General features: G+C 40.8%; 1 protein-coding gene across 2 annotated transcripts in view; it reads right to left on the reverse strand.

Moving 5' to 3' along the window:
* Positions 1 to 2529: 2529 nt before the first annotated feature.
* The window catches only part of RAB6A (RAB6A, member RAS oncogene family), a 53653-nt gene continuing 33238 nt past the window's right edge, over positions 2530 to 22944 (reverse strand). For both annotated transcript variants that reach the window (XM_070425598.1, XM_070425597.1), the window contains exons 6-8: positions 18388 to 18481; positions 6975 to 7041; positions 2530 to 4715 (exon numbers count right to left, since the gene is read on the reverse strand). In XM_070425598.1, coding sequence (XP_070281699.1) covers positions 4651 to 4715; positions 6975 to 7041; positions 18388 to 18481 — 226 coding nt within the window. In that variant the 3' untranslated portion in view covers positions 2530 to 4650. The remainder of the gene's footprint in view (positions 4716 to 6974; positions 7042 to 18387; positions 18482 to 22944) is intronic.

The raw sequence follows: 22944 nt of genomic DNA on the forward strand, positions 1-22944 counted from the left end.
GCCCTGGCTCTGGCTCTGTTTGTTCTCCCTGGGCCCTGTCCCCCTAGGGACCCTAGGGCCTAGGTCATCTCCATGACTCAGCACCTACGAGTGCTTTCTCTGGTGTAGTGAGAAGTGTGGGTTCTGAGGTCAGGTAGAACTTGTGAGAGCATGTTAGCTGAGCAGTTTGGGGCAAATAACCTTTCTGAATCTTGCTTTCCCTCCCCCGCCCATAAGGTAGCAAGCTGAAGTTGGCTATCCCTGAGGGTTCAAGAGAGAGGCTATTATCAGGGTGTCTGTCATCTGAACTGATGGGTGAGCCTGCTTTCTGAGAGTTCTGTAGTGTTGGGGTCTTTCCCAATACGTTCTCGTCCTTCTACAGCGAGTTGGTCCCAGAGACCAGGTTGTCAGGGAAGGAAATACAACCATCTTACATCAGGCCTTCTGAGGCTGCAGGTGATCTGGGAAAGATGGTCTAAAACAACAGGGCTCTGAGAAGGGATGGGTGGTGTCTGAAAGGAAAGTTAGGGCACTGTTCCCAGAAGTAGGATAAACAGATGTGAGATGGGTGGCAAAAACCTCAGGTGTCCACTTCAGCCATGTTCCCAGATACATCAACTGAGAGGAGGGAGACGTCAACATCGATTCAATGAGGTAAGAGAGGAACGCAGTGCCTCTGAGGAGGAGGTATCCAACTCTAAGGGAACTGGGGAAAGCTTTGGGAGAGGAAGTAAAAATTCTGGGTGAACCTTGCAGGATGAGTAAGAGCTTGCCAAGTACAGAAGGGAGAGCTTTCCACACAGAAAGAACAGATGGAAGAAATGGCATGAACAAAGGCCTTGGAACACATTGGCCTTGAGAGCACTATGAAGTTCAGAAAACAGTCTGATGTCACAGCAAGTTGTATGGTGAGAGGGGGTGGTGAATGTGGCCAGGTTATAAAGAACCTCCCACAACTGGGTTTACGGGCTCTTTTCTTTGTGCCTCTACAGCTTCAGGGTTACCATTTGCCATCATCCTGATAACACTATGGTTCTTAACACTCACCCCACTGTACAGGGCAAGAGGGATGCAAATGGATGCTCCAAATGCAGTTTGCTTCAAAATCTCTCCACTAACAGTATTGCAGCATGAATTTTTATCTTCCAGCTGTCCAACAATTATAAAATTACTAGAGGCCCAGTGCACAAATTCATGCACAGGTGGGGTCCCTCTGCCTGGCCGGCGATCGGGGCCATCTCGCCCAGTCTTGCTCAGGGCCGATCGGGGTGGCCGGCTGGAAGGAGGAACCACAGGAGGTTGGCTGTGGGAGTGCACTGACCACCAGGGGCAGCTCCTGCATTGAGTGTCTGTCCCCTGGTGGTCAGTGTGTGTCATAGCTACCAGCTGGCCAGCCTTAACAGTCGCTTACGTTTTTATATATATAAATTAGAGGCCTGGTGCACAAACATTTGTGCACTGGGAGGGGGGGGTCCCTTAGCCAGGCCTGCACCTCTCTCAGTCCAGGACCCCTCGGGGATGTCCACCTGCTGGCTTAGGCCCACTCCCCGGGGAATTGGGCCTAAGCTGGCAGTCAGACATCCCTCTGGCCGCCCGGGAGCCCTTGGGGGATGTCCAACTGACAGCTTAGGCCAGTGGGCCTAAGCCGCAGTAGGACATCCTTAGCGCTGTCAAGAAGGTGGGAGAGGCTCCCACCACTGCCACTGCACTCGCAGCTGTCAGCCCGGCTTGTGGCTGAGTGGAGCTCTTCCTGTGGGAGCACACCAAACACCAGGGGGCAGCTCCTGCATTGAGCGTCTGCACCCTGGTGGTCAGTGCATGTCATAGCGACCCGCCGTTCCGCCATTAGGGTCAATTTGCATATTGCCCTTTTATTATATAGGATTCTTGAAGAGAAACATTAACCCTCACAGACAACACAATCTAATCTGGAGGTGCCCCATGAACCACATCTGGCTCACCCATTTGTTTGGTCAGCACAGTATTTTTACCAGTTTTTAAATTAAAATGTGATACCACTATACACCCACCTAAATTTCTAAAGGTGAAAAAGGCAACATTAAATACTGATATATTTTTATTGATTTCAGAGAGGAAGGGAGAGGGAGAGAAAGACAGAAACATCAATAATGAGAGAGAATCATTGATCGGCTGCCTCTGGCATGCCCCTTATGGGGATTAAGCCCACAACCTAGGCATGTGCCCTTGACTGGAATCGAACCTGGGACCCTTCAGTCCGCAGGCCGACACTCTACCCACTGAGCTAAACCGGCTAGGGCTTAAACTACTTTTCTTAACACATCCTATTATTGCCTCCATCAGTGGCCCTGTTTTTCAAGTTGCAGCCACTCTCCTTCACTTTTTGTTGTTTTATTTTCCTGGATTCTATGTTCCCCTTTATAGTTCTAGAGAAGAAGTAGAAGCACATGTTAATTTACAACCTTGGCAGGAATGGGAAACCAAGTCAATAATTGTTTTCTTTTGTATTTTATTTATATATTTTTGGCAGCAAAATTGTGTTTATTTAAAAAAAAATCTCGTCTATGAATACATTTTACTGCTTCAGTTGAAGAACCCTAAGCTAAATCAAAATACTAATATTAAAAGCAGCATACTGGTCACTACTGTCTTAAAGATACATAAAAAGAATCAAATGCTACAGTGTAGGAAATCAATCACGACCATGTCAGAAATCACAACTTCTTTCAAATAAAGAATATGACCCATTTGCCATATTGAATTGATATTTATTTCAGGACATGCCATGTCAAAATAAAACAAAAGAGTCAACCCTTGCCTTTAACAATAATATTGTATTATAAAAGCACTTTACAACTCCATCCCATCTTTGAGTATAAGTTACTAGTATGTGGGCTAATGATTATCTTAAAACATTTCTCTATTCAGACCCATTATCAAGTGCTCTCTGAATATTAGAAGGTGATAATAAATGGGAAGTGGAGGAGGAAGAGGAAAGAGAGGGGAATAAGGTTCTCCCAGTTAAGGGTTTTGTTGTAATGAGGGGATGAGGAAGTATGAAGATACTTTTGTTTTTTTTTCCGTTTTTATACTGTGTTAAGTAATGCTTACAACATAAATTCCGCAGGCTTTTCCCGAGCCATAACTCAGAAAATTTCTTCCTGCAAATAATGTATTTACAAACGTGTTTAACTTACACAGCAATCTCACAATAACTAGTAAAGATTGAAATGGTGCACTCCTAGTATATTTGTTTGCAGTGTTTTAAGGGAAATACATATTGCCATGGTGATGAAGCTCTAAATAGATTAAACAAAACATCTAATAATTAAAAGTAGTTTTAATAAAGGCAAAGAAATAAATATCACCAAAGAAAGAAGATTAATTGTAGCTTAAATATAAAACTAAATTACTAGTTAATTAACCAAACTATACAATAGATCTAATAAAAAGCAAAACCAGCCTGAAAGACCCAACATTTAAAAAAGCTAAAAAATAAGGCATAAATCTGCAATAATATTGAGTTTTATTTCCATTCTCTCTTATCCTCTTCTGTGTATGCTTTTCCAGATCTTCCTCTAGAGACTTATTAAGAAAACCTGCCATTTTCAATCTGACCCCAAATATCCTGAGCAAAGTATTTGCTATTCTGTTAAGGATTCTTTTGTTGGTAAGCTTTAGATATCATCATTTCTACTGGATATAGTAGTTTTGACCAAGGTGCCAAATTTAAATTCTCCCACTGGTTCTTAAAGGAATTTTATTTCTATAGTGCCTTGCCTGCACAGCATTAAAAAAAAAAACAAAAAAACAGGAGAAATCTATTGCTTAAAAAAATTCTTTTAAATAAACAGAAGAACTCTATTCTGACAATTTTAGAATCTTGGAAGAGACAGTTCATTAGAAAAACTAAATATAAAAAAAACCTGTTCTGCTTTACTTTTCTCTCCCAGAATCTAACATGTGAAAGTGTCATTAGTTTTGGTCAGAAATAAATTTTTTGTTCATTACTTGTAAGTACTATGTTCATTAGGACTCATTTTAAAGATGCACCAGAACACTTATTTGAGTACTGCCTACCATGATAATTGAGTTTTGACCTCAAATAAAGTCTAAATAATTTACTTCAGTGCTCAAGAATAATTTTGGACATCTTGACCCAAGGCCTAAAACAAGTGGTATCACTAAAATTTAAAGATAATTCCAATGGGCTTGGTCTGACTGATGCTTTGCCACCTCTTGTTTGTTTTTAGGAGTGGAGAGTAAGAATAGGAAATGGGTAAGGGAGAGATGAAAAAAGCAGGGAGAGGTCAAGTAGGTAGGCAAATGCTGCTGTGAACAGCTATTACTTAACCAAACCACATACTGTTGAGATTTCCATCATTCTGAAGTGCATTATCATAACATTAAAAAGGGAAAAAAAGTTAAGAAACTGTATCTAATGTTTAAAATGATCACTGGAATATGCTGGAATTGTTTGACTTTTTGTAAAATATAAATAATATAGACACTGACTTTTTTGTGCTTGTGAAGCTAATAGATCATCTCCACGAGACAGGCAGCAATGATGAATTGCAATACGTTATTACTGAAGGGAAAAGGTTCAAGCCAATATTCACACTGCAGTCAATGAAAGAGTAAGGGGGCCAAAGCAGTGAGCTTCTGGAGAAAAGTTGAAGAGGCCAAGAGGGATTAGCAGGAACAGCCTCCTTCGCTGACTGGTTGATCCTGAGGCTTTTCCAGTTTTATGTCAATCACTGAAACAAAAGTTAAGGACCTGTAAATGGGAAAGTACAATTCCAATTCTGCTCAACACTGATATCTCTGGCAACCCCTCCCTTCCATTCCTACTAACAAACACTACCTTCTATTTAGCCAGCTCACCATACAACAAAGTGCTCTAATAATATAAACTTGCTTATATTTTACTATATGCAGCCAGGGTCAGAATGAGGTTAACCTCTCTATTCATGGGATTTATCCTAAGGAAACTGTTCTACAGGAGCAAGAAACCCCATTAAGATGATGTTCCTTATGGAATTATCTATAATAAAAATCTGAAACTAGCCTACAAGAGAGTTCCAACAACAGGGAGAGAATTTAATAAATGATGGGGACTTAATTCTGTGGAATACATTATGCTATTAGAAGTAATAACGGCTTAGAAAACATAAAACCTTTAGAAGAGGGATGTGCTGAACACAAAGTGCTTAAATTCTATGGCTTAATAAAAATGTCTGTATATGGAAAAACACTAGAAGATAAATATACAACAAATGAAAATATCAAAATTCAAAATCTTTTGAAAAAAATTGATATTTGATGTGCTTCATTATGTTCTGTTTCTGAAAGCAGAAGCCACAATAAAGTTCCAAACAGAGTTATTTCCTGCCTAGGCCAAATAGAAAACTTGAATGTTAGAAAAAGCAGGGGAGGAAAATATGATACATACTATGGGGTAAATGTACAGAGTCAATAGGAGTAAAATTTAAGAAGGCTGGGCCCTGGCCGGATGGCTCAGTTGGTTGCAGCATCTTCCCATACACCAAAAGGTTGCAGGTTCGATCCCTGGTTAGGGCATATATGGGAGGCAACCGATCGATGTTTTTCTTTCTCTTTCTCTCTCTCCCTCCCTCCCTTGCTCTCTAAAAATCAATAAAAAAACATATCCTTGGGTGAGGCTCAAAAAAGAAAAGATTGGATTTCTAAGAGTCCCCTGCTCATTAAAAATCAAGCAAGACTGTGGAATCTCAGGGGGGAGGTAGGGGAGAGTGGGTGGGTAGAAAAAGTTCAACCAAAGGACTTGTATGCATATATGCATAACCCATGGACACAGACAATAGGGTGGGGCTGGGATAGAAGGGGTCAATGGGGGAGAAAAAGGGACATATGTTAACACTATAAACAATAAAGATTAAAAATAAATAAATAACCAAGCAAACGAATACAAATTCTCTCACTGATCAGTTGTAGTGAACAGCAGGGAGCAAGTTTGCACTTGGATAACCAGATCTCATCCTATATAATAAAAGCCTAATATGCAAATTGTCCCCTCAACCGGGAGTCCTGTCAGGAGTTCGACCGCTTGCTATGATGTGCACTGACCACCAGGGGGCGGCATGGAACATGGCGGATGTTGGTGATGCCATGCTGGCAGCGGGCCTGATGATGGAGCACGTGAGTGGGAGGCGCCAGGCCAAGGCGGGTGTGAGACACTGGTCACCAGGTGGGGGCCCGATCGCCCTGCCACCGCTGGGCTCCCAGGCGCTGAGGGAGCCAGGTGAGGACCTGATGCCGATCTGATTCCAGGGCAACCAGCAGCGGTGGTGCCGCCTGGCTCACTCAGCACCTGGGAGCTGGACAGTGGCAGGGTGATTGGCAGGGCAATTTGGCCCCCACAGGCGGTGACCAGGAGGGGTGGTGGGGCTGCTGCCCTGCCCCCTCATCATGTGGGAGCTGGGCGGCAGTGGGGGCAATAGGGTGCGATCAGGTCCCACATGCGGCGACCAGCCAGGGTGGCAAGTGGCAGGGCCTGGCTCCCAGGTGCTGAGGGAGAAAGGGCAAATAGCAATATTAAAATATTTTTTCTGCCCTAACCGGTTTGGATCAGCGGATAGAGCGTCGACCTTCGGACTCAAGGGTTCCAGGTTCAATTCCGGTCAAGGGCATGTACCTTGGTTGCGGGCACATCCCCAGTGGGGAGTGTGCAGGAGGCAGCTGATCGATGTTTCTCTCTCATCAATGTTTCTAACTCTCTATCCCTCTCCCTTCCTCTCTGTAAAAATCAATAAAATATACTTAAAAAAATATTTTTTCTAATTATTTTCCTTTCAATGTGCACAAATCCATGCACCGGGCTACTAGTTTTACTATAAAAAAAACCTCATAGCTTCTATGCTCTTCAACCATCAATTTCTGACTATAAAAAGCAATGCCATAATATTCCTTAGCCAACCAAGTGGAGCTGTCAAGACTAGTGATAACAACAACGTTCTCTGATGAAACAGAAAGGATACTGTCTTCTCTGCTTCTGTCCTGTGTGCTTTCCATTCCAGGCAAAGCTGCTGCAACACGTCGGAAGAGCTGTGGAAAAGAGAGAAATGTGATAATTGGCAGGGAAAAATTTAACAAATGGCATCAAGTAAAGGTGGATGACTACTGAATGCTGTGTTCAAGGATATAGCTTCTAGGTTATTCCTCATGTAGATCTTACCATGATGAAAGCATTTTACAATATCTATTTAGCCCAGCCAGCATGGTTCAGTGGTTAAATATCAACCTATGAACCAGGAGGTCACAGTTCGATTCCCAGTCAGGGTACATGCCTGTGTTGTGGGCTCGATCCCCAGTGTGGGGCGTGCAGGAGGCAGCTGACCAATGATTCTCTCTCATCATTGATGTTTCTATCTCTCTCTCCCTCTCCCTTCCTCTCTGAAACCAATAAAAATATATTTAAATAAGTAAATAAATAAAATGTCTATTTAATACTGTATGAAAAGCAGTATGCAATGAGGTATAAAGACATGATCCATGTTTTCCAACTGGTGAGATTAGACATGAACAAACGGCTAAGAAATAAGCAGCAAAAATGTCATTTGAGTCATAAATGACATACTATAGCAGTGATGGCGAAGCTATGACATGCGTGTCAGAGGTGACACGCGAACTCATTTTTTTGGTTGATTTTTCTTTGTTAAATGGCATTTAAATATATAAAATCAATATCAAAAATATAAGTCTTTGTTTTACTATGGTTGCAAATATCAAAAAATTTCTAGGAGAAACCAAGATGGCGGCATAGGTAAACACCAGAAATTGCTGCCTCGCACAACCACTTCAAAAATACAACTAAAAGACAAAACGGACATCACCCAGAACTACAGGAAGGCTGGCTGAGTGGAAATTCTACAACTAGATGGAAAGAGAAAAGCACACTGAGACTCAGAGGAGGTGCGGAAGTAAAGTGCAGAGGTACGGAGGCGCACACGGCAAGGGCTGGCAACGGAGGACGCGGCTGTCTTTTTGAATCGGGAGGGAGTCACAAGCCCCCGACTGCTCTGAACTCCAGTTCCGGGAAGTCTCTGGGGATCCAGGACTCATACGGGGAGAAACTGGACTGTCTGGCAGCCGGCAGAACTCGGAACTCGAGGGCGGCTTTCTCTCAGAGGTGCTTGCAGCGACCGGGACACTGAGACTCGGAGCCTCTTAGGGCAGGGCTGAGGATCAGCGATAGCTGCTTGCTCCGCCCTGTTGATTCCCTGAGACCCCGCCCCACCCAAACTGTGGCAGAGGCTTTTGCAATCTGAAAATTATCTAACAAACTGCAGCTGGTCTGGACAGACCCAGAACTTCCAAGAGAAGGTCCAAGGTCCCACAGCAGCTTGCATTGCTTCACAACTGGGCCTCATCTAGGCACCTCCAAACCCCAAACAAGGAAGGGGAATTTCCAGATCTCTTCGTAGCTCCTGATGGGTAGCCTCAGGCAGAGGCTAAATTAGCACCTCCTTAGAGATCCAAGAGCCAGTGTACCCAGTGGTCAGAGTGGGACCATCCAGATTACAACTCCTCAGATCCATAAGGGACACACTCAGGGGGCAGACTCAGTGAGCACCAAAGCCCCACTGAAGCAAGTCTTGCCCCAGAAGGGTGACTTCAACACAGAAGTTCTCCCACCATAGGCACAACTGATTCTCACAGCCAATTGGCCTGGAGGTCAATTCCTCCCAGTGATACCTACAACAATCAAGGCTTAACTACATCAAGACTGTATACAAAGCCCACAAAGGGGTGCACCAAGAGTGTCCACCTCAGGTAATTGGGGAGGCTGAGCCACTGGGCCCTATAGGACACCTAGCACACAAAGCCACTCTACCAACACAGGGAAGCAGCCAAAATGTGGAGACAAAGAAACAGGTCACAAATGACAGAAATGGAGGAAAGCAAACTACTGGATATAGAGTTCAAAACCACATTTTTAAGGTTTTTCAAGAATTTTCTAGAAACCGCTGATAAATTTAGTGAGACCCTGGAGGATATGAAAAAAGACCAACTAGAAATTAAGCATACACTGACTGAAATAAAGAATAATATACAGAGATCCAACAGCAGACTAGAGGATTGCAAGAATCAAGTCAAAGATTTGAAATACGAAGAAAAAATACCTAACCAGAAAAGCAAAAAGAAAAAAGAATCCAAAAATATGAAGATAGTGTAAGGAGCCTCTGGGACAACTTCAAGCATACCAACATCCGAATTATAGGGGTGCCAGAAGAAGAGAGAGGGCAAGATATTGAAAACCTATTTGAAGAAATAATGACAGAAAACTTCCCATACCTGGTGAAAGAAATAGACTTACAAGTCCAGGAAGCGCAGAGAACCCCAAACAAAAGGAATCCAAAGAGGACCACACCAAGACACATCATAATTAAAATGCCAAGGGCAGGCAGCTCCTCGGATTCATAAAGGACACACTCAGGGGGCAAACTCAGTGAGCACCAAAGCCCCACTGAAGCAAGTTTTGCCCCGGAGGGGTGTCTCCAGCACAGAAGTTCTCCCACTGCAGACACAGCTGATTCTCACAGCCAATTGGCCTGGAGGTCAATCCCTCCCAGTGTTACCTACAACAATCAAGGCTTAACTACAATAAGACTGTGCACATAGCCCACAAGGGGATGCACCAAGAGTGTCAACCTCAGGTAATTGGGGAGGCTGGGCCACTGGGCCCTATAGGACACCTAGTACAGAAAGCCACTCCATCGACACAGTGAAGCATAAAAAAATGCGGAGACAAAGAAACAGGACACAAATGACAGAAATGTAGGAAAGCAAACTACTGGATATAGAGTTCAAAACCACACTTTTAAGGTTTTTCAAGAATTTTCTAGAAACCGCCGATAAATTTAGTGAGACCCTCAAGAAATCTAGCGAGACCCTCGAGGATATGAAAAAGGACCAGCTAGAAATTAAGCATACACTGACTGAAATAAAGAATATTATACAGACTCCCAACAGCAGACTAGAGGATTGCAAGAATCAAGTCAAAGATCTGAAATACGAAGAAGCAAAAAAATACCCAACCATAAAAGCAAAATGAAAAAAGAATCCAAAAATACGAAGATAGTGTAAGGAGCCTCTGGGACAGCTTACCAACATCCGAATTATAGGGGTGCCAGAAGAAGAGAGAGAGCAAGATATTGAAAACCTATTTGGAAAAAATAATGACAGAAAACTTCCCCTACCTGGTGAAAGAAATAGACTTACAAGTCCAGGAAGCACAGAGAACCCCAAATAAAAGGAATCCAAAGAGGACCACACCAAGACACATCATAATTAAAATGCCAAGAGCAAAAGACAAAGAGAGAATCTTAAAAGCAGCAAGGGAAAGACAGTTACCTACAAGGGAGTACCCATACGACTGTCAGCTGATTTCTCAACAGAAACTTTGCAGGCCAGAAGGGAGTGGCAAGAAATATTCAAAGTGATGAATACCAAGAACCTACAACCAAGATTACTTTATCCAGCAAAGCTATCATTCAGAATTGAAGGTCAGATAAAGAGCTTCACAGATAAGAAAAAGCTAAAGGAGTTCATTACCACCAAACCAGTATTATATGAATGCTGAAAGGTATCCTTTAAGAAGAGGAGAAAGAAGAAAATGGTAAAGATACAAACTATGAACAACATATACACATCTATCAACAAGTAAATCTAAAAATCAAATGAATAAATAATCTGATGAACAGAAAAAAAATAAAAATAAATGCCAAGGGCAAAAGACAAAGAGAGAATCTTAAAAGCAGCAAGAGAAAAACAGTCAGTTACCTACAAGGGAGTACCCATACGACTGTCAGCTGATTTCTCAACAGAAACTATGCAGGCCAGAAGAGAGTGTCAAGAAATATTCAAAGTGATGCATACCAAGAACCTACTACCAAGATTACTTTATCCAGCAAAGCTATCATTCAGAATTGAAGGTCAGACAAAGAGCTTCACAGATAAGAAAAAGCTAAAGGAGTTCATCACCACCAAACCAGCATTATATGAAATGCTGAAAGGTATTCTTTAAGAAGAAGAAGAAGAAAAAGGTAAAGATAAAAATTATGAACAGCAGCCGAAACCGGTTTGGCTCAGTGAATAGAGCGTCGGCCTGCGGACTGAAAGGTTCCAGGTTTGATTCCGGTCAAGGGCATGTACCTTGGTTGCGGGCACATCCCCAGTAGGAGATGTGCAGGAGGCAGCTGATTGATGTTTCTCTCTCATTGATGTTTCTAACTATCTCTCTCCCTTCCTCTCTGTAAAAAATCAATAAAATATATTTTTTTAAAAAAATTATGAACAGCAAATACATATCTATCAACAAGTGAATCTAAAAATCAAGTGAATAAAAAATCTGATGAACAGAGTAAACTGGTGAATATAATAGAACCAGGGGCATGGAAGGGGAGTGGACTGACAATTCTTGGGGGAAAAGGGGTGTGGGGGTGCAGGAAGAGACTGGACAAAAATCATACACCTATGGATGAGGACAGTGGGAGGGGTAAGGGCAGAGGGTGGGGTGGGAACTGGGTGGAGGAGGGGAAAAAAGAGGAACAATTGTAATAATCTGAACAATAAAGATTTAATTTTAAAAAAATTTTCTATATGTGACACAGCACCAGAGTTAAGTTAGGGTTTTTCAAAATGTGACACACCGAGCTCAAAAGGTTCGCTATACTGTACTATAGGAATACAGAAAAAGGACAGATTGTTCATTTAGTAAAACTGTATAGTGGCATTCCATTTTATAAAGGGTTAGGCTCTAAAGTCAGTATACATATAGTAAAAGTCAGTCTAGACAAAATTACCCTTGTCTTTCAGAAAACACTAGGTTAGAGACCAACACAGCACCTCTTAAGTTAAATGCAGCTGGCTTCTCCTTTGTCACTGGAAAGAGCACCTGTAGAAGTGGCTAGCTTGTATTTGAGGTATGATGTAATGAAAAACATCTTCAGAAGGAAAATCACACTCAAGTGTGGTGAGATACTCACTTTAGAGGCATGTGGGAACAGAAAAGACTAATGACTAAAGAAACAGCAGATTCATACCTATTTTGTTCCTAAACATAAGCAAATGCTCACTAGGTAGAATCCTATATAATAAAACCCTAATATGCAAATCGACCGAACAGCAGAACGACCGGTAGAATGACCAGTCGCTATGATGCACACTGACCACCAGGGGGCAGATGCTCAACGCAGGAGCTGCTCTCAGTTGGGAGCAGCGTTGAGCGTCTGCGTTGAGCATCTGCTCTCCAAGAGGGAGGCGATCGGCGGCGGCAATCGGGCGGCTGAGCTGGGTGGTGGGGCCAGCCAGCTGGCGGCATCAGACTGCCAGCCAAGGCGGGTGCCAGCAGGGGCCCCCCAATCGCCCTGCCCGCCAGTTGCCCCACAGATGGCCCCGATTGCCGGCCAGGCCTAGGGACCCTACCCTATATATTGGGAACAGTCTCTTAGATTTAAAAATTAAAACCTGGCAAGGCTACTCTAACACTGAAAAAACAGGATGATGCAGCGATGACATGCATGGACTCTGGCTTGCACATCTTGTGGTCAGCCCTGATTCTGACACTTATAACTGTGTGACAAAGCCAATTACTTAACTTCTTTCTGCTTCAGTTTTTCCACCCATAAGATGGGGAAAATGATCCTCAGAAGGATCATGTTATGTACTACTTTTTATAATCAGGGCAAAAAATATATAGCTGCCTATACAACAGCAAGATGCCTTTCACCTGTATGAAAAGTATGGTCACCGGGGCATGCAGCATCCCAGACTGCGAGAGGGATGTCCGACTGCTGGTTTAGGCCCAACACCCCCCAAGTGGTCCTGGATTGCAAGAGGTCGCAGGCCGGGCTGAGGGAGCTCCCCCCGCCTTCCCACACCCCCGGCCATGCACACATTTTGTGTACCGGGCCTCTAGTGACACATAAACTGCCAGATTATTTTAGTCATATCTTTTCTTCGTTAGGCATACAATGTAAAATTCCTATGTTAATGTGATATAACTCCCTTGAACTAAACATCTGCTACTTGAAGTATTGTCTCAAGTTTTCTGGGGACACAGAAATGAACAAGATGTAGTTTTTTAATTCAAGGAGCTCACAGTCTGACAAAGAAGATAGATTCAAACAATTCCTCATGTTACAATGTGATGAATGCTATAAACCAAGGAAATACAAAATGATAGAGAATACAGATGAAAGAAAGTCCTCTTCAGGAGGCTGGGGAAAATCTTTAGGCAATAACATCTGAGTTGGGACTTGGCAGTTTTAAAATTTCACTTGCCCTACTGGCATGGCTCAGTGGTTGAGCATTCACCTATGAACCAGGAGGTCTTGGTTCAATTCTTGGTAAGGCACATGCCCAGGTTGTGAGCTCACTGCCCAGTTGGGGGCAGGCAGGAGGCAACCGATCAATGATTCTCTCTCATCATTGATGTTTCTATCTTTCTCTCTCCCTTTCTGAAATCAATAAAAATATATTTAAAAAAACATACTGTGCAAAGTGCTCTGAGTTTAAGTGCTCCATGTGTTAAATTGAGAAGGAAACAGAAAGAACAAAGGCCAGAGATGAAAGACTGAGGCTATAATCTGTTTGGGGAAAGAAGTATAGAAAAGGAGTAATCTGTAGGCAATCACCCAATGGGATAGGATTAGGAAAGACCTGAGAAACAGAAATAGACCTGTCTTAGTTCTACTATATGTGTAAAGTGCTACTATATGGCTTAGTAGCACTATATACATTAGTAAGCATAGAGTGTAGTACATACAATAGATTAGTGCCTTTAGCTGATTACTTTTTTGGGTTCACTTGCATCTGAATTATCATTTAATTCCTTGGGTATGACTATTCATAATACTGTTTAGCATATAATCATAGATCAGAGAAAGGTTGTTCTTTCATCAAGTGAAAAAAAGATTAGCAATACTTGTAGCCATTGAATCCTCCAGACCGCCCAAAAAATGGGCAACAAAAGAAATCAGAAAAAATATAAAAAAATTTTTAATTTATATGCAGAGTGACAGTGAAGAAAAACTGATAAATTTCAACTTGAAAAAACAAATGCCGCTGAATATCTCTAATCAAATATAAAAAAGGATCAATTAAAACACACAAATATAAGGGTAAGTAAGGACATATTTGCCATACACCAAATAAGTGGCAGAGCTGAGATTCCAAGGTTCACTTGCTTTCTACTACCTTATGCTATCTAGTTCTAAATGGAAGATCTTTCTATATGGGAAACACTGTGAAAAAGGCTATGTGAAGAAATAGCTGAAAATCCTAGGTAAGAAGAATTTGTTTTGTAAAATATTATTACAAACAAATCACAGACATAAAAACTTAATCCATTTTCTATGACAAAAAATCTTTATCTATAGTTTTTAATTGATGTATTTTTAAAAATTTAGTGCTCTTTCAAAATATTTCAATTAAATTAAAAGAATCAATGTCACCAACCTGTACTCAACTCAGGACATCTCAAATTGAGTCAAGAAAATGCTTTACAAAAGCCAAGTTCTATCCTTACAGAAATATATATGACTGGAAAGATAAAACTCTAGGAGTTTGTTTTAAATAATCATTAAAGAAAAATCCATTTCTTAACTGGCAATGATATACTACTAACAGAGGCATCTGCTATATCAGGATAAAGTATGGGTCAGTACAGCTGGTAATATTTTTTTAAGTCCTCACACTTGTATTTGCTGAGTATCCACTTTCTATAGGCATTCTGAATCATCCTTGCCAAGACATTTTCTTTCTGGCAAAGGGGTATTAATTCCACCCTCACCTCTAGCTGTATGGTATTTTACTTGTAATTTTTAGAGAGAATTAGGCATATTTAAATTGCAGTGAAAGCTATGAGAATTAGCTCTGGAGACGATGACAAGCTGAATATAGTCTCTCCATAGAAATTTTCAAGTTGAATATTTTGAGCTATAATTTCAGGTGTTTAATTTAAAGGAGTGAATTGGAGAAGGAGATCTCAAAGTAAAATCACTATTGCTATTAGTTCTTACCATTATTATAAAATTAACCAAATACCTCTAAATTAAAAAAAATTTTTTTTATTGATTTTAGCGAAAAGAAAGAGAGAGAAATATTGGTTTGTTGTTCCACTTACCTATGCATTCATTGGTTGATTCTTGTTTGTGCCCTGATCGGGATCAAACCTGCAACTCTGGCATATTGGGACAACGCTCTAACCAACTGAAGCACCTGGCCAGGGCTTAACCAAGTATTTTATAACCAAGCAAGAAGAAATTCAATTCTTCAAAGGGCAAGCTAAGCTAATCAGTTCCACCAACTTACAGAAAAATTTCCATTAAGAAAATAAACTTTGTAAGTGTAAGGAGTATTTTTGTTAATCCTCACCTGAGGATATTTTCCCATAGATTTTTAGAGAGAGTGGAAAGGAGGGGAAGAGACAGAGAAAGAAACATCAATGTGAGAGAGACACATTGATTGCCTCCTGCACTCGCCCCGACCAGGACTGGGATAGAGCCTGCAACCAAGGTACCTGCCCTTGACTAGAATCGAACCCAGACCCTTCAGTCCTCGGTGAGCCAAACTGGCTAGGGCAGGTAAGGAGTATTTTATTTTTTAAATTAAAAAAAAAAAGATATATACTTTTATTTCAGAGACAAAGGGAGAGGGAGAGAGAGATAGAAATGATGAGAATTATTGACTGCCTCCTGCATGCCCCTTATTAGGGATCGAACCCGAAACCTGGACATGTGCCCTGACATGGAATCGAACCATGGCCTCCTGGTTCCTAGGCCGATGCTCAACCACTGAGCCATGCCAGCCGGGCAATGGGTAAGGAGTATTTTATATACCATTGTAATTCTTATATCATGAGTTCTCAGTATTAGTTGACTTTGAATTTTTGCTAGATAGCTACTTTAGTTCTGGTAGTCTATCATGTCTTAAATGAAGGATTAGTTTAATACTTTTCTTTTTGCAATTTTAACATGTCTTCTTGCTACCACTTTTATCCTCTACAGTCCTTTTTTTTTTTATAGAGCAGCCAGTAATTTCTTTTAAATACTAAATCTCATGTCAAATCTCTAATTAAAAACTTCAGACATCTTCCTACCTTAGTCTGAAAATCCAAATCCTTAACTACACCCTACATAGACTTAGACCTCTGTCCCCTAAAACTATCTTCTATGAGCTCAATTTCTATCACTTGCCCCCTCCCTCACTATACTCTTTACTGAATTCCTTAATATTCCTTAAACATGACAAGCACCTTTGATCTTGTCATTACACTTGATGCTTAGAACGTTCTTCCCCAGATATAGAAATGACTCACTTCCTCAATTCCTTTAGATCTCTGGCTCAAATACCACCTTATCAGAAGGGCTTTCACTGATTATCCTTTATAAAACATAAATATCTAACTCCCTTTACCAGTACGCTTTATCTCCCTCACCTTGCTTTATTTTTCTTCAAAGCACTTCCAACCTCATGAAGTATTATATTTTCACTTATTGCCTAACGCTACGTATTAGAATGTAAACTCCATAATGATATGACTTAAGATGTATTGCTATTATATCTCAGCACCTATAACAAAACGTAACTAGGCATGTAGGAGGTGATCAATAAATATCTGATGAGTGAATTAATAACTGAATAGAGTATGGTCAATATTTTTCTTTTCACCAGTTCATATTCATCATACACTTGGATTCCTGCCCATTCAGTGACATTAAAGTCCTACTGTGTTAGGGATGGGAAGTGCAAAAGGATAAATCAAGGGTAAGATTAAATATTAGAGAAGCAGAATAGTGCATGGTTAAGAGCACAGATTTTGGAAATAAATAGACCTGGGTTCAAATTCTAGCTTGAGCTATCAACTTTTTAAAAACATATTTATTTACTGATTTTTAGAGAGAGGGAGAGAGGAAACGGGAGGGGGTGGAAGACATCGATTATTATTCTACTGATTTATGCATTCATTGCTTGATACTTTATATATATACTAGAGGCCCAGTGCACAAAAATTTGTGCACTCGGGGGGGGGGGGGGGTCCGTCAGCCTGGCCTGTGCCCTCTCGCAGTCTGGGACCCCTCGGGGGATGTCCACCTGCTGGCCTAGGCCTGCTCCCTAGGGGATTGGGCCTAAGCTGGCAGTCAGACATGCCTCTGGCAGCCCAAGAGCCTTCGGGGGATGTCCACTTGCCAGTGGGGAGCAGGCCTAAGCTGCAGTCGGACATCCTTAGCACTGCTGAGGAGGCAGGAGAGGCTCCCGCCACCATCACTGTGCTGGCAGCCGTCAACCTGGCTTGTGGCTGAGCAGAGCTCCCCCTGTGGGAGCACACTGACCACCAGGGGGCAGCTCCTGCATTGAGTGTCTGCCCCCTGGTGGTAAGTGTGTGTCATAGTGACCAGTCATCCCCAGTGGTTCTGCTGTTAGGGTCAATTTGTATATCACCCTTTTATTATATAGGATAATCTACACTAATAAAAAAGAAACATGCTAATTAACCATCACTCTGCTACACCCACAAGCCACGCCCACCAGTCAATCAGGAGTGAGTAGGCAAATTAACCCAACTAGGAGGGCAGGGGCCACCGAGCTGGAGTGAGCAGGCCGGCAGGCAGAGTGGTTAGGGGCAATCAGGCAGGCAGGCGAGTGGTTAGGAGCCAGCAGTCCAGATTGCTAGAGGGGTCCCAGATTGGAGAGGGTGCAGGCCGGGCTGAGCGCCCCCCCCCCCCCCACCGTGCACAAATTTTGTGCACCAGGCCACTAGTAATTATAATAATTTATTGGTCTGTAAATACCATAAATCTGCAACTACTACTTTATATTTATATAGCCCTGGAGAATTAAGCAGGTGAGTTTTTGGCTACTTCATCTTTTAGAAAAGTTTGATAATGTGAGGTCCCCAGATATTTTCCTCTCCCCCCGCCCCCGCCACCCAAACACTCCTTTTATAATCACTGTTAACACATTAGTAGTTTGTAAGAATAAAGTAACCATGATGTACTTTCATCACAATAAGGAAAATACCATTCCTGACAGCAATATTTGCTTTCTTTTATCATAATCTTACCATCAAACTCTAAAATAAGAAATGTTACCTTGAAACAATGCAGTAGGGAAGTAGTGAGAGGATGTGAGTTTACAACCTTGCAATCACACAATCTTGCAATCATAATAAAGTACTTTTTCTGTGCACGATTTGAAAAGTTTGGCAAGTCTTTTTCTCTTTTTCCAAAAACTAGCCACATTTATGTTTTTCACTGTTTAATAAACTAGTTGGTGAGGCTTACTGTTGCTAACTGAAAGAAAATCTTACACTAGAGAATAGAATACTCACACAATTATTTCATAATATGTGTTTTCAATTTGATAAATACTCCAAAGAACACTTACCTGCTTTACATTGTATCCCGCTTTTGCACTAGTTTCAATAAACATAACATTCAGCTCTTTGGCTTTCCTCTCTCCCTCCTCAATTGATACTTGCCTGTAGAAAAATAAACCAAATTCTTCTTTTTGAAAGATATTATTATAAAGATTAGAAACAAAGTTCTATAATAACTTTTCTTGATATGGGTGCTGGTTACACAGACAAGACTAGTTTGAAAATTTAAGCTGCTGTACACTTAAAATGTGTGCACTTGTACTAGTATGTGTATGTTATATCAAGACTTTTTTTAATGATTTGCTTTTACCTTTTTTATTTTTTTAAACTTAATAGCCTGCTATTTTTAATAGCCTATAACTTTTTAATTTTTTTAAACTTAATAGCCTATTTTTTCTTAATATTAGACCCTAAGTATTTAATCATGTGATTAAAAACTTTGTGTAAAATAATTTTTTATTGCTAAACAATATGTCAATTTGCTACTATAATTTATTTTTTATCTATTTTATTTTTTAATTTTTGGTAACCCTCACCCAAGGATATTTTTCCATTGATTTTTTTTTTTTTTTTTTTTTTTTTTTTTTTTTTTTTTTTTTTAGGGAGAGTGGAAGAGAGAGGGAAAGACAGAGAGAAACATTGATGTGAGAGACACACATCGATTGGTTGCCTCCTGCACGAGCCTGGGCCAGGACCTGGGCCAGGGAGGAGCCTGCAACCAAGGTATGTGCCCTTGACTGGAATCAAACTCAGGACCCTTTGGTCTGCAGGCTGATAATCTACCCATTAAGCAAAACCTGCTAGGGCAATTTTCTACTATAATTTATATAACCATTCCCAAACTGTTAAAAATGTAAGTTGGTTTCAAATTCTACACAAATGTGGAAAATGATGCTATAAACATCTTTGTGCTTACTACTTTGTGCACTGTGGATCATTTCTGGAGGCTGAATTTTGTGAATATCTGCAAGTGAAAAAGCGAATCAAAAGACATGTATTTTGGCCCTGGCCAGTGTTTCTCAATGGTTAGGATGTAGGCCCACGCACCAAAGGGTTGTGGGTTTGATTCCCACTCAAGGCATGTACCTGGGTTGCAGTTTTGATCCCTGGCTCCAGTCAGCTTGCATGCAAGAGGCAACCAATCAAAATCTCACATCATTGTATGTGTCTCCCCGACTGCTCCCCTCCACCTCCCTGCCTTCCACTCTTTCTAAAAATCAATGGGAAAAAAATATCCTAGGGTGAGGTTAAAAAAACCCCACACATTTATGTTGAAGTCTCTTGATACAGAGTTTAAAACTTTAATACTTATTTTAGAGGACATTTTGTGATGTATTATAATTAACAGTGTCTCAAATTGTAAACTCTTCAAGTATAAGATTATCTAATTGATCTTGGTGTTCCAAGTGCCTAGCTGGCAACACAGGTGTTCAGCTCTACATATTTGTGTGTGTATATAAATGTTAAACAACATACTTTTTCTTAACAGTTTGAAAGGTGACAATCTATAAACCTTTAGCCTTGAATGCTTTAGCAGTGTGGATTTCCTAAAAATAACTGTCAGCCCAGCAGGCATGGCTCAATGGTTGAACAGGAGGTCATGGTTCAATTCCCAGTCAGGACACACGCCCAGATTGTGGGTTCGATCCCTAGTGTAAGGCTGTGCTGATTCTCTCTCATCATTGATGTTTCTATCTCTCTCTCCCTCTCCCTTCCTCTCTGAAATCAATAAAAAAATATATTTTAAAAATAATAATTCTGTCAGGTGCCCTCAAACTTACTCTTGGACCTCTTTCCTATCTACAATTAGTCCCCCTGGTGATCCCACACAGTCTCATGGTTTAAAGTACCATCTATATCAGGGGTGGGCAAACTTTTTGACTCGAGGGCCACAATGGGTTCTTAAACTGGACCGGAGGGTCGGAACAAAAGCATGGATGGAGTGTTGGCGTGAACTAATATAAATTCAAAGTAAACATCATTACATAAAAGGGTACGGTCTTTTTTTTTTTTTAGTTTTATTCATTTCAAACGGGCCGAATCCGGCCCGCGCGGGCCGTAGTTTGCCCACGGCTGATCTATATGCTGATGACTCCAAAACTTACTTATCTATCTGAGCCATCTGCCTTGGGACTTTTCCTCCTTAAAATATCTGCATAGTTAACTTCCTTCTCCTCTCAATGAGATCTTCTACTGCTATGCCATTTAATATTTCAAACTCACCTTTGACATTTCATATTCCCTTGCCCTGCTTTATTTTGTCTGGTTCACTCTCTGAAATAAAAACTCCGTGAAGACTTACCTTTTTTGTTCACTACTCTACCCTAGAGTACCATCCTCTGAAACATAAGTGATATCCAATAAATACTTCTTGAATGATTATTAGTCTGTAAACCCTACATGTGAAGAACTCCAGACAAAAACCATTTCTAGTTGCAGAATTATAAGTCACCCTAATAAAATGGTTGAATGTTAGCTATAGCAATGACCCCAATTGTGGTTTGATTTTGTCACAATCACCTAAGGAAAATTCTCTAAAATACATTTCCAAGGGCCCTATTTTAGACTAACATAGTACCTAGAAATAGGGTTAAAACCGCCCAAATTTTAAAAGTTGACCATGATCCTTTATAGCCAGAATCTTAAAAGAGGTTCTAATAAGCCATATTTACCATGTTTGAAACATTTGGGGATCACTGGCCTATAGGGAACAGAAAGTACTGAACATCTAGGTGCTTAAATTGAGACACTGAAAAATATATTCTAGCCTTTCCTTCATGTTTTTACCCCCCAAAAAAGTAATTCTCAAAGAAAGTGACATTTAACTTTTCATAAAAAATAGATGAGCCCTAGCCGGTTTGGCTCAGTGAATACAGAATCGGCCAGTGGACTGAAGGGTCCAGGGTTTGATTCCAGTCAAAGGCACTTACCTCAGTTGCATGGCCTGGTCGGGGCGCATACAGGAGGCAAACAATTAATGTCTCTCTCTCACATGGATGTTTCTCTCTCTGTCTCTCCCCTCCCTTCTACTCTCTTTGAAAATCAATGGAAAAATGTCCTTGGATAAGAATTTTAAAAAGATGAAAAGATACTTTGAATTTACTTTTAAATTATAAAAAATTTTTTGTCACTGTACTGCCAATTACAAATGAAGTACCTTGGCCAGCAATGGGCTTAACATTTCCACAAGTCTTTGAACATAGTGGATTTCTTTGCAACATTTTAATTAATAGCACAAGTTTATTGCCTGAATTTTAATATCCGACTCATGAACAAATAATAAATAAATAGTAAAAGCTTCCACTATTAAGTAAAATGGTGAAGACTATTTAAAGCAGAAAGAATATCAAGAAGATCACTTAGTAATGCTAAAGGCAGATATTGAAGCCATAGGTTTGATAGTAAATGTTAATACATTTTGCATCCTGTGACTTGAATATGGCTTTCCTCATTTCTCAAAGAAAGTGACATTTAACTTTTAAGGTATCACAATCAAGCTATTCAGTTCAACTACACAGTCTGGCTCAACCAAACAATTTAAAAAAGAAAAAAAAACCCACACCACTGAATTATAATGAATATTTATAAGAAGACTACCAACAGAGTGTGTATTTAGTTATTATGAGTAATTTTTAAAATATATTTTTATTGACTTTAGAAAGGAAGGGAGAGGGAGAGAGAGAAAAATCAATGATGAGAGAGAATCATTGTTCGGCTGCCTCCTGCACACCCCCTTGTGGGGATCGAGCCTGCAACCCAGACATGTGCCCCTGACCGGAATCGAACCTGGGACCCTTCAGTCCGCAGGCTGACGCTCTATCCACTGAGCCAAACCGGCTAGGGCAGTGGTCGGCAAACTCATTAGTCAACAGAGCCAAATATCAACAGTACAACGATTGAAATTTCTTTTGAGAGCCAAATTTTTTAAACTTAAACTATATACGCAGGTACATTGTTATTAACCTACCTATATAGTTTTAAGTACTGTTGATATTTGGCGCCTCCCCTGCACTACGTATCCCGTGGCCCGCCTGCGCCACCTCTCCCGACACCCGACCAACTGAACAACACCCCCCACTTTTTCTAATGCCACTTCTTCAAAATAGACTGGCCCAGGCCAAAAACCAACTTCTGCATATGGGCCACAAAGTTTCAATCGCACTGTACGTGCACGCCCTCACGTGGTATTTTGTGGAAGAGCCACACTCAAGGGGCCAAAGAGCCGCATGTGGCTCGAGAGCCGCAGTTTGCCGACCACTGGGCTAGGGGAAACATTTTGTTCCTTAACAGAACACTGCTCATATTTATGAGGCCTAAAAAATGCAAAATTTAGCTTTATGTGTAAACAATCTTGCACAAGAGTTACTTATACATGGGCTTTAATAAAACAAAAAAACCTCATTTTTCCTTTAAGGGCTGAGTTTAATGTTTTATATTTCAGGTTCCCACACTGAAGAAAAAGGGGACATAAACTTAAGGATTTAACATGTTATTTTAAAAACAATTCTTCAGTAATATTAAAAATAACAGACTACTTAACAAATAAACCAAACATTTCATATACA

The sequence above is a fragment of the Myotis yumanensis genome, unplaced genomic scaffold (assembly GCF_028538775.1).
Source record: "Myotis yumanensis isolate MYYU_CA2020_CCGP unplaced genomic scaffold, mMyoYum1.0.hap1 SCAF_10, whole genome shotgun sequence".
NCBI lineage: Eukaryota > Metazoa > Chordata > Mammalia > Chiroptera > Vespertilionidae > Myotis > Myotis yumanensis.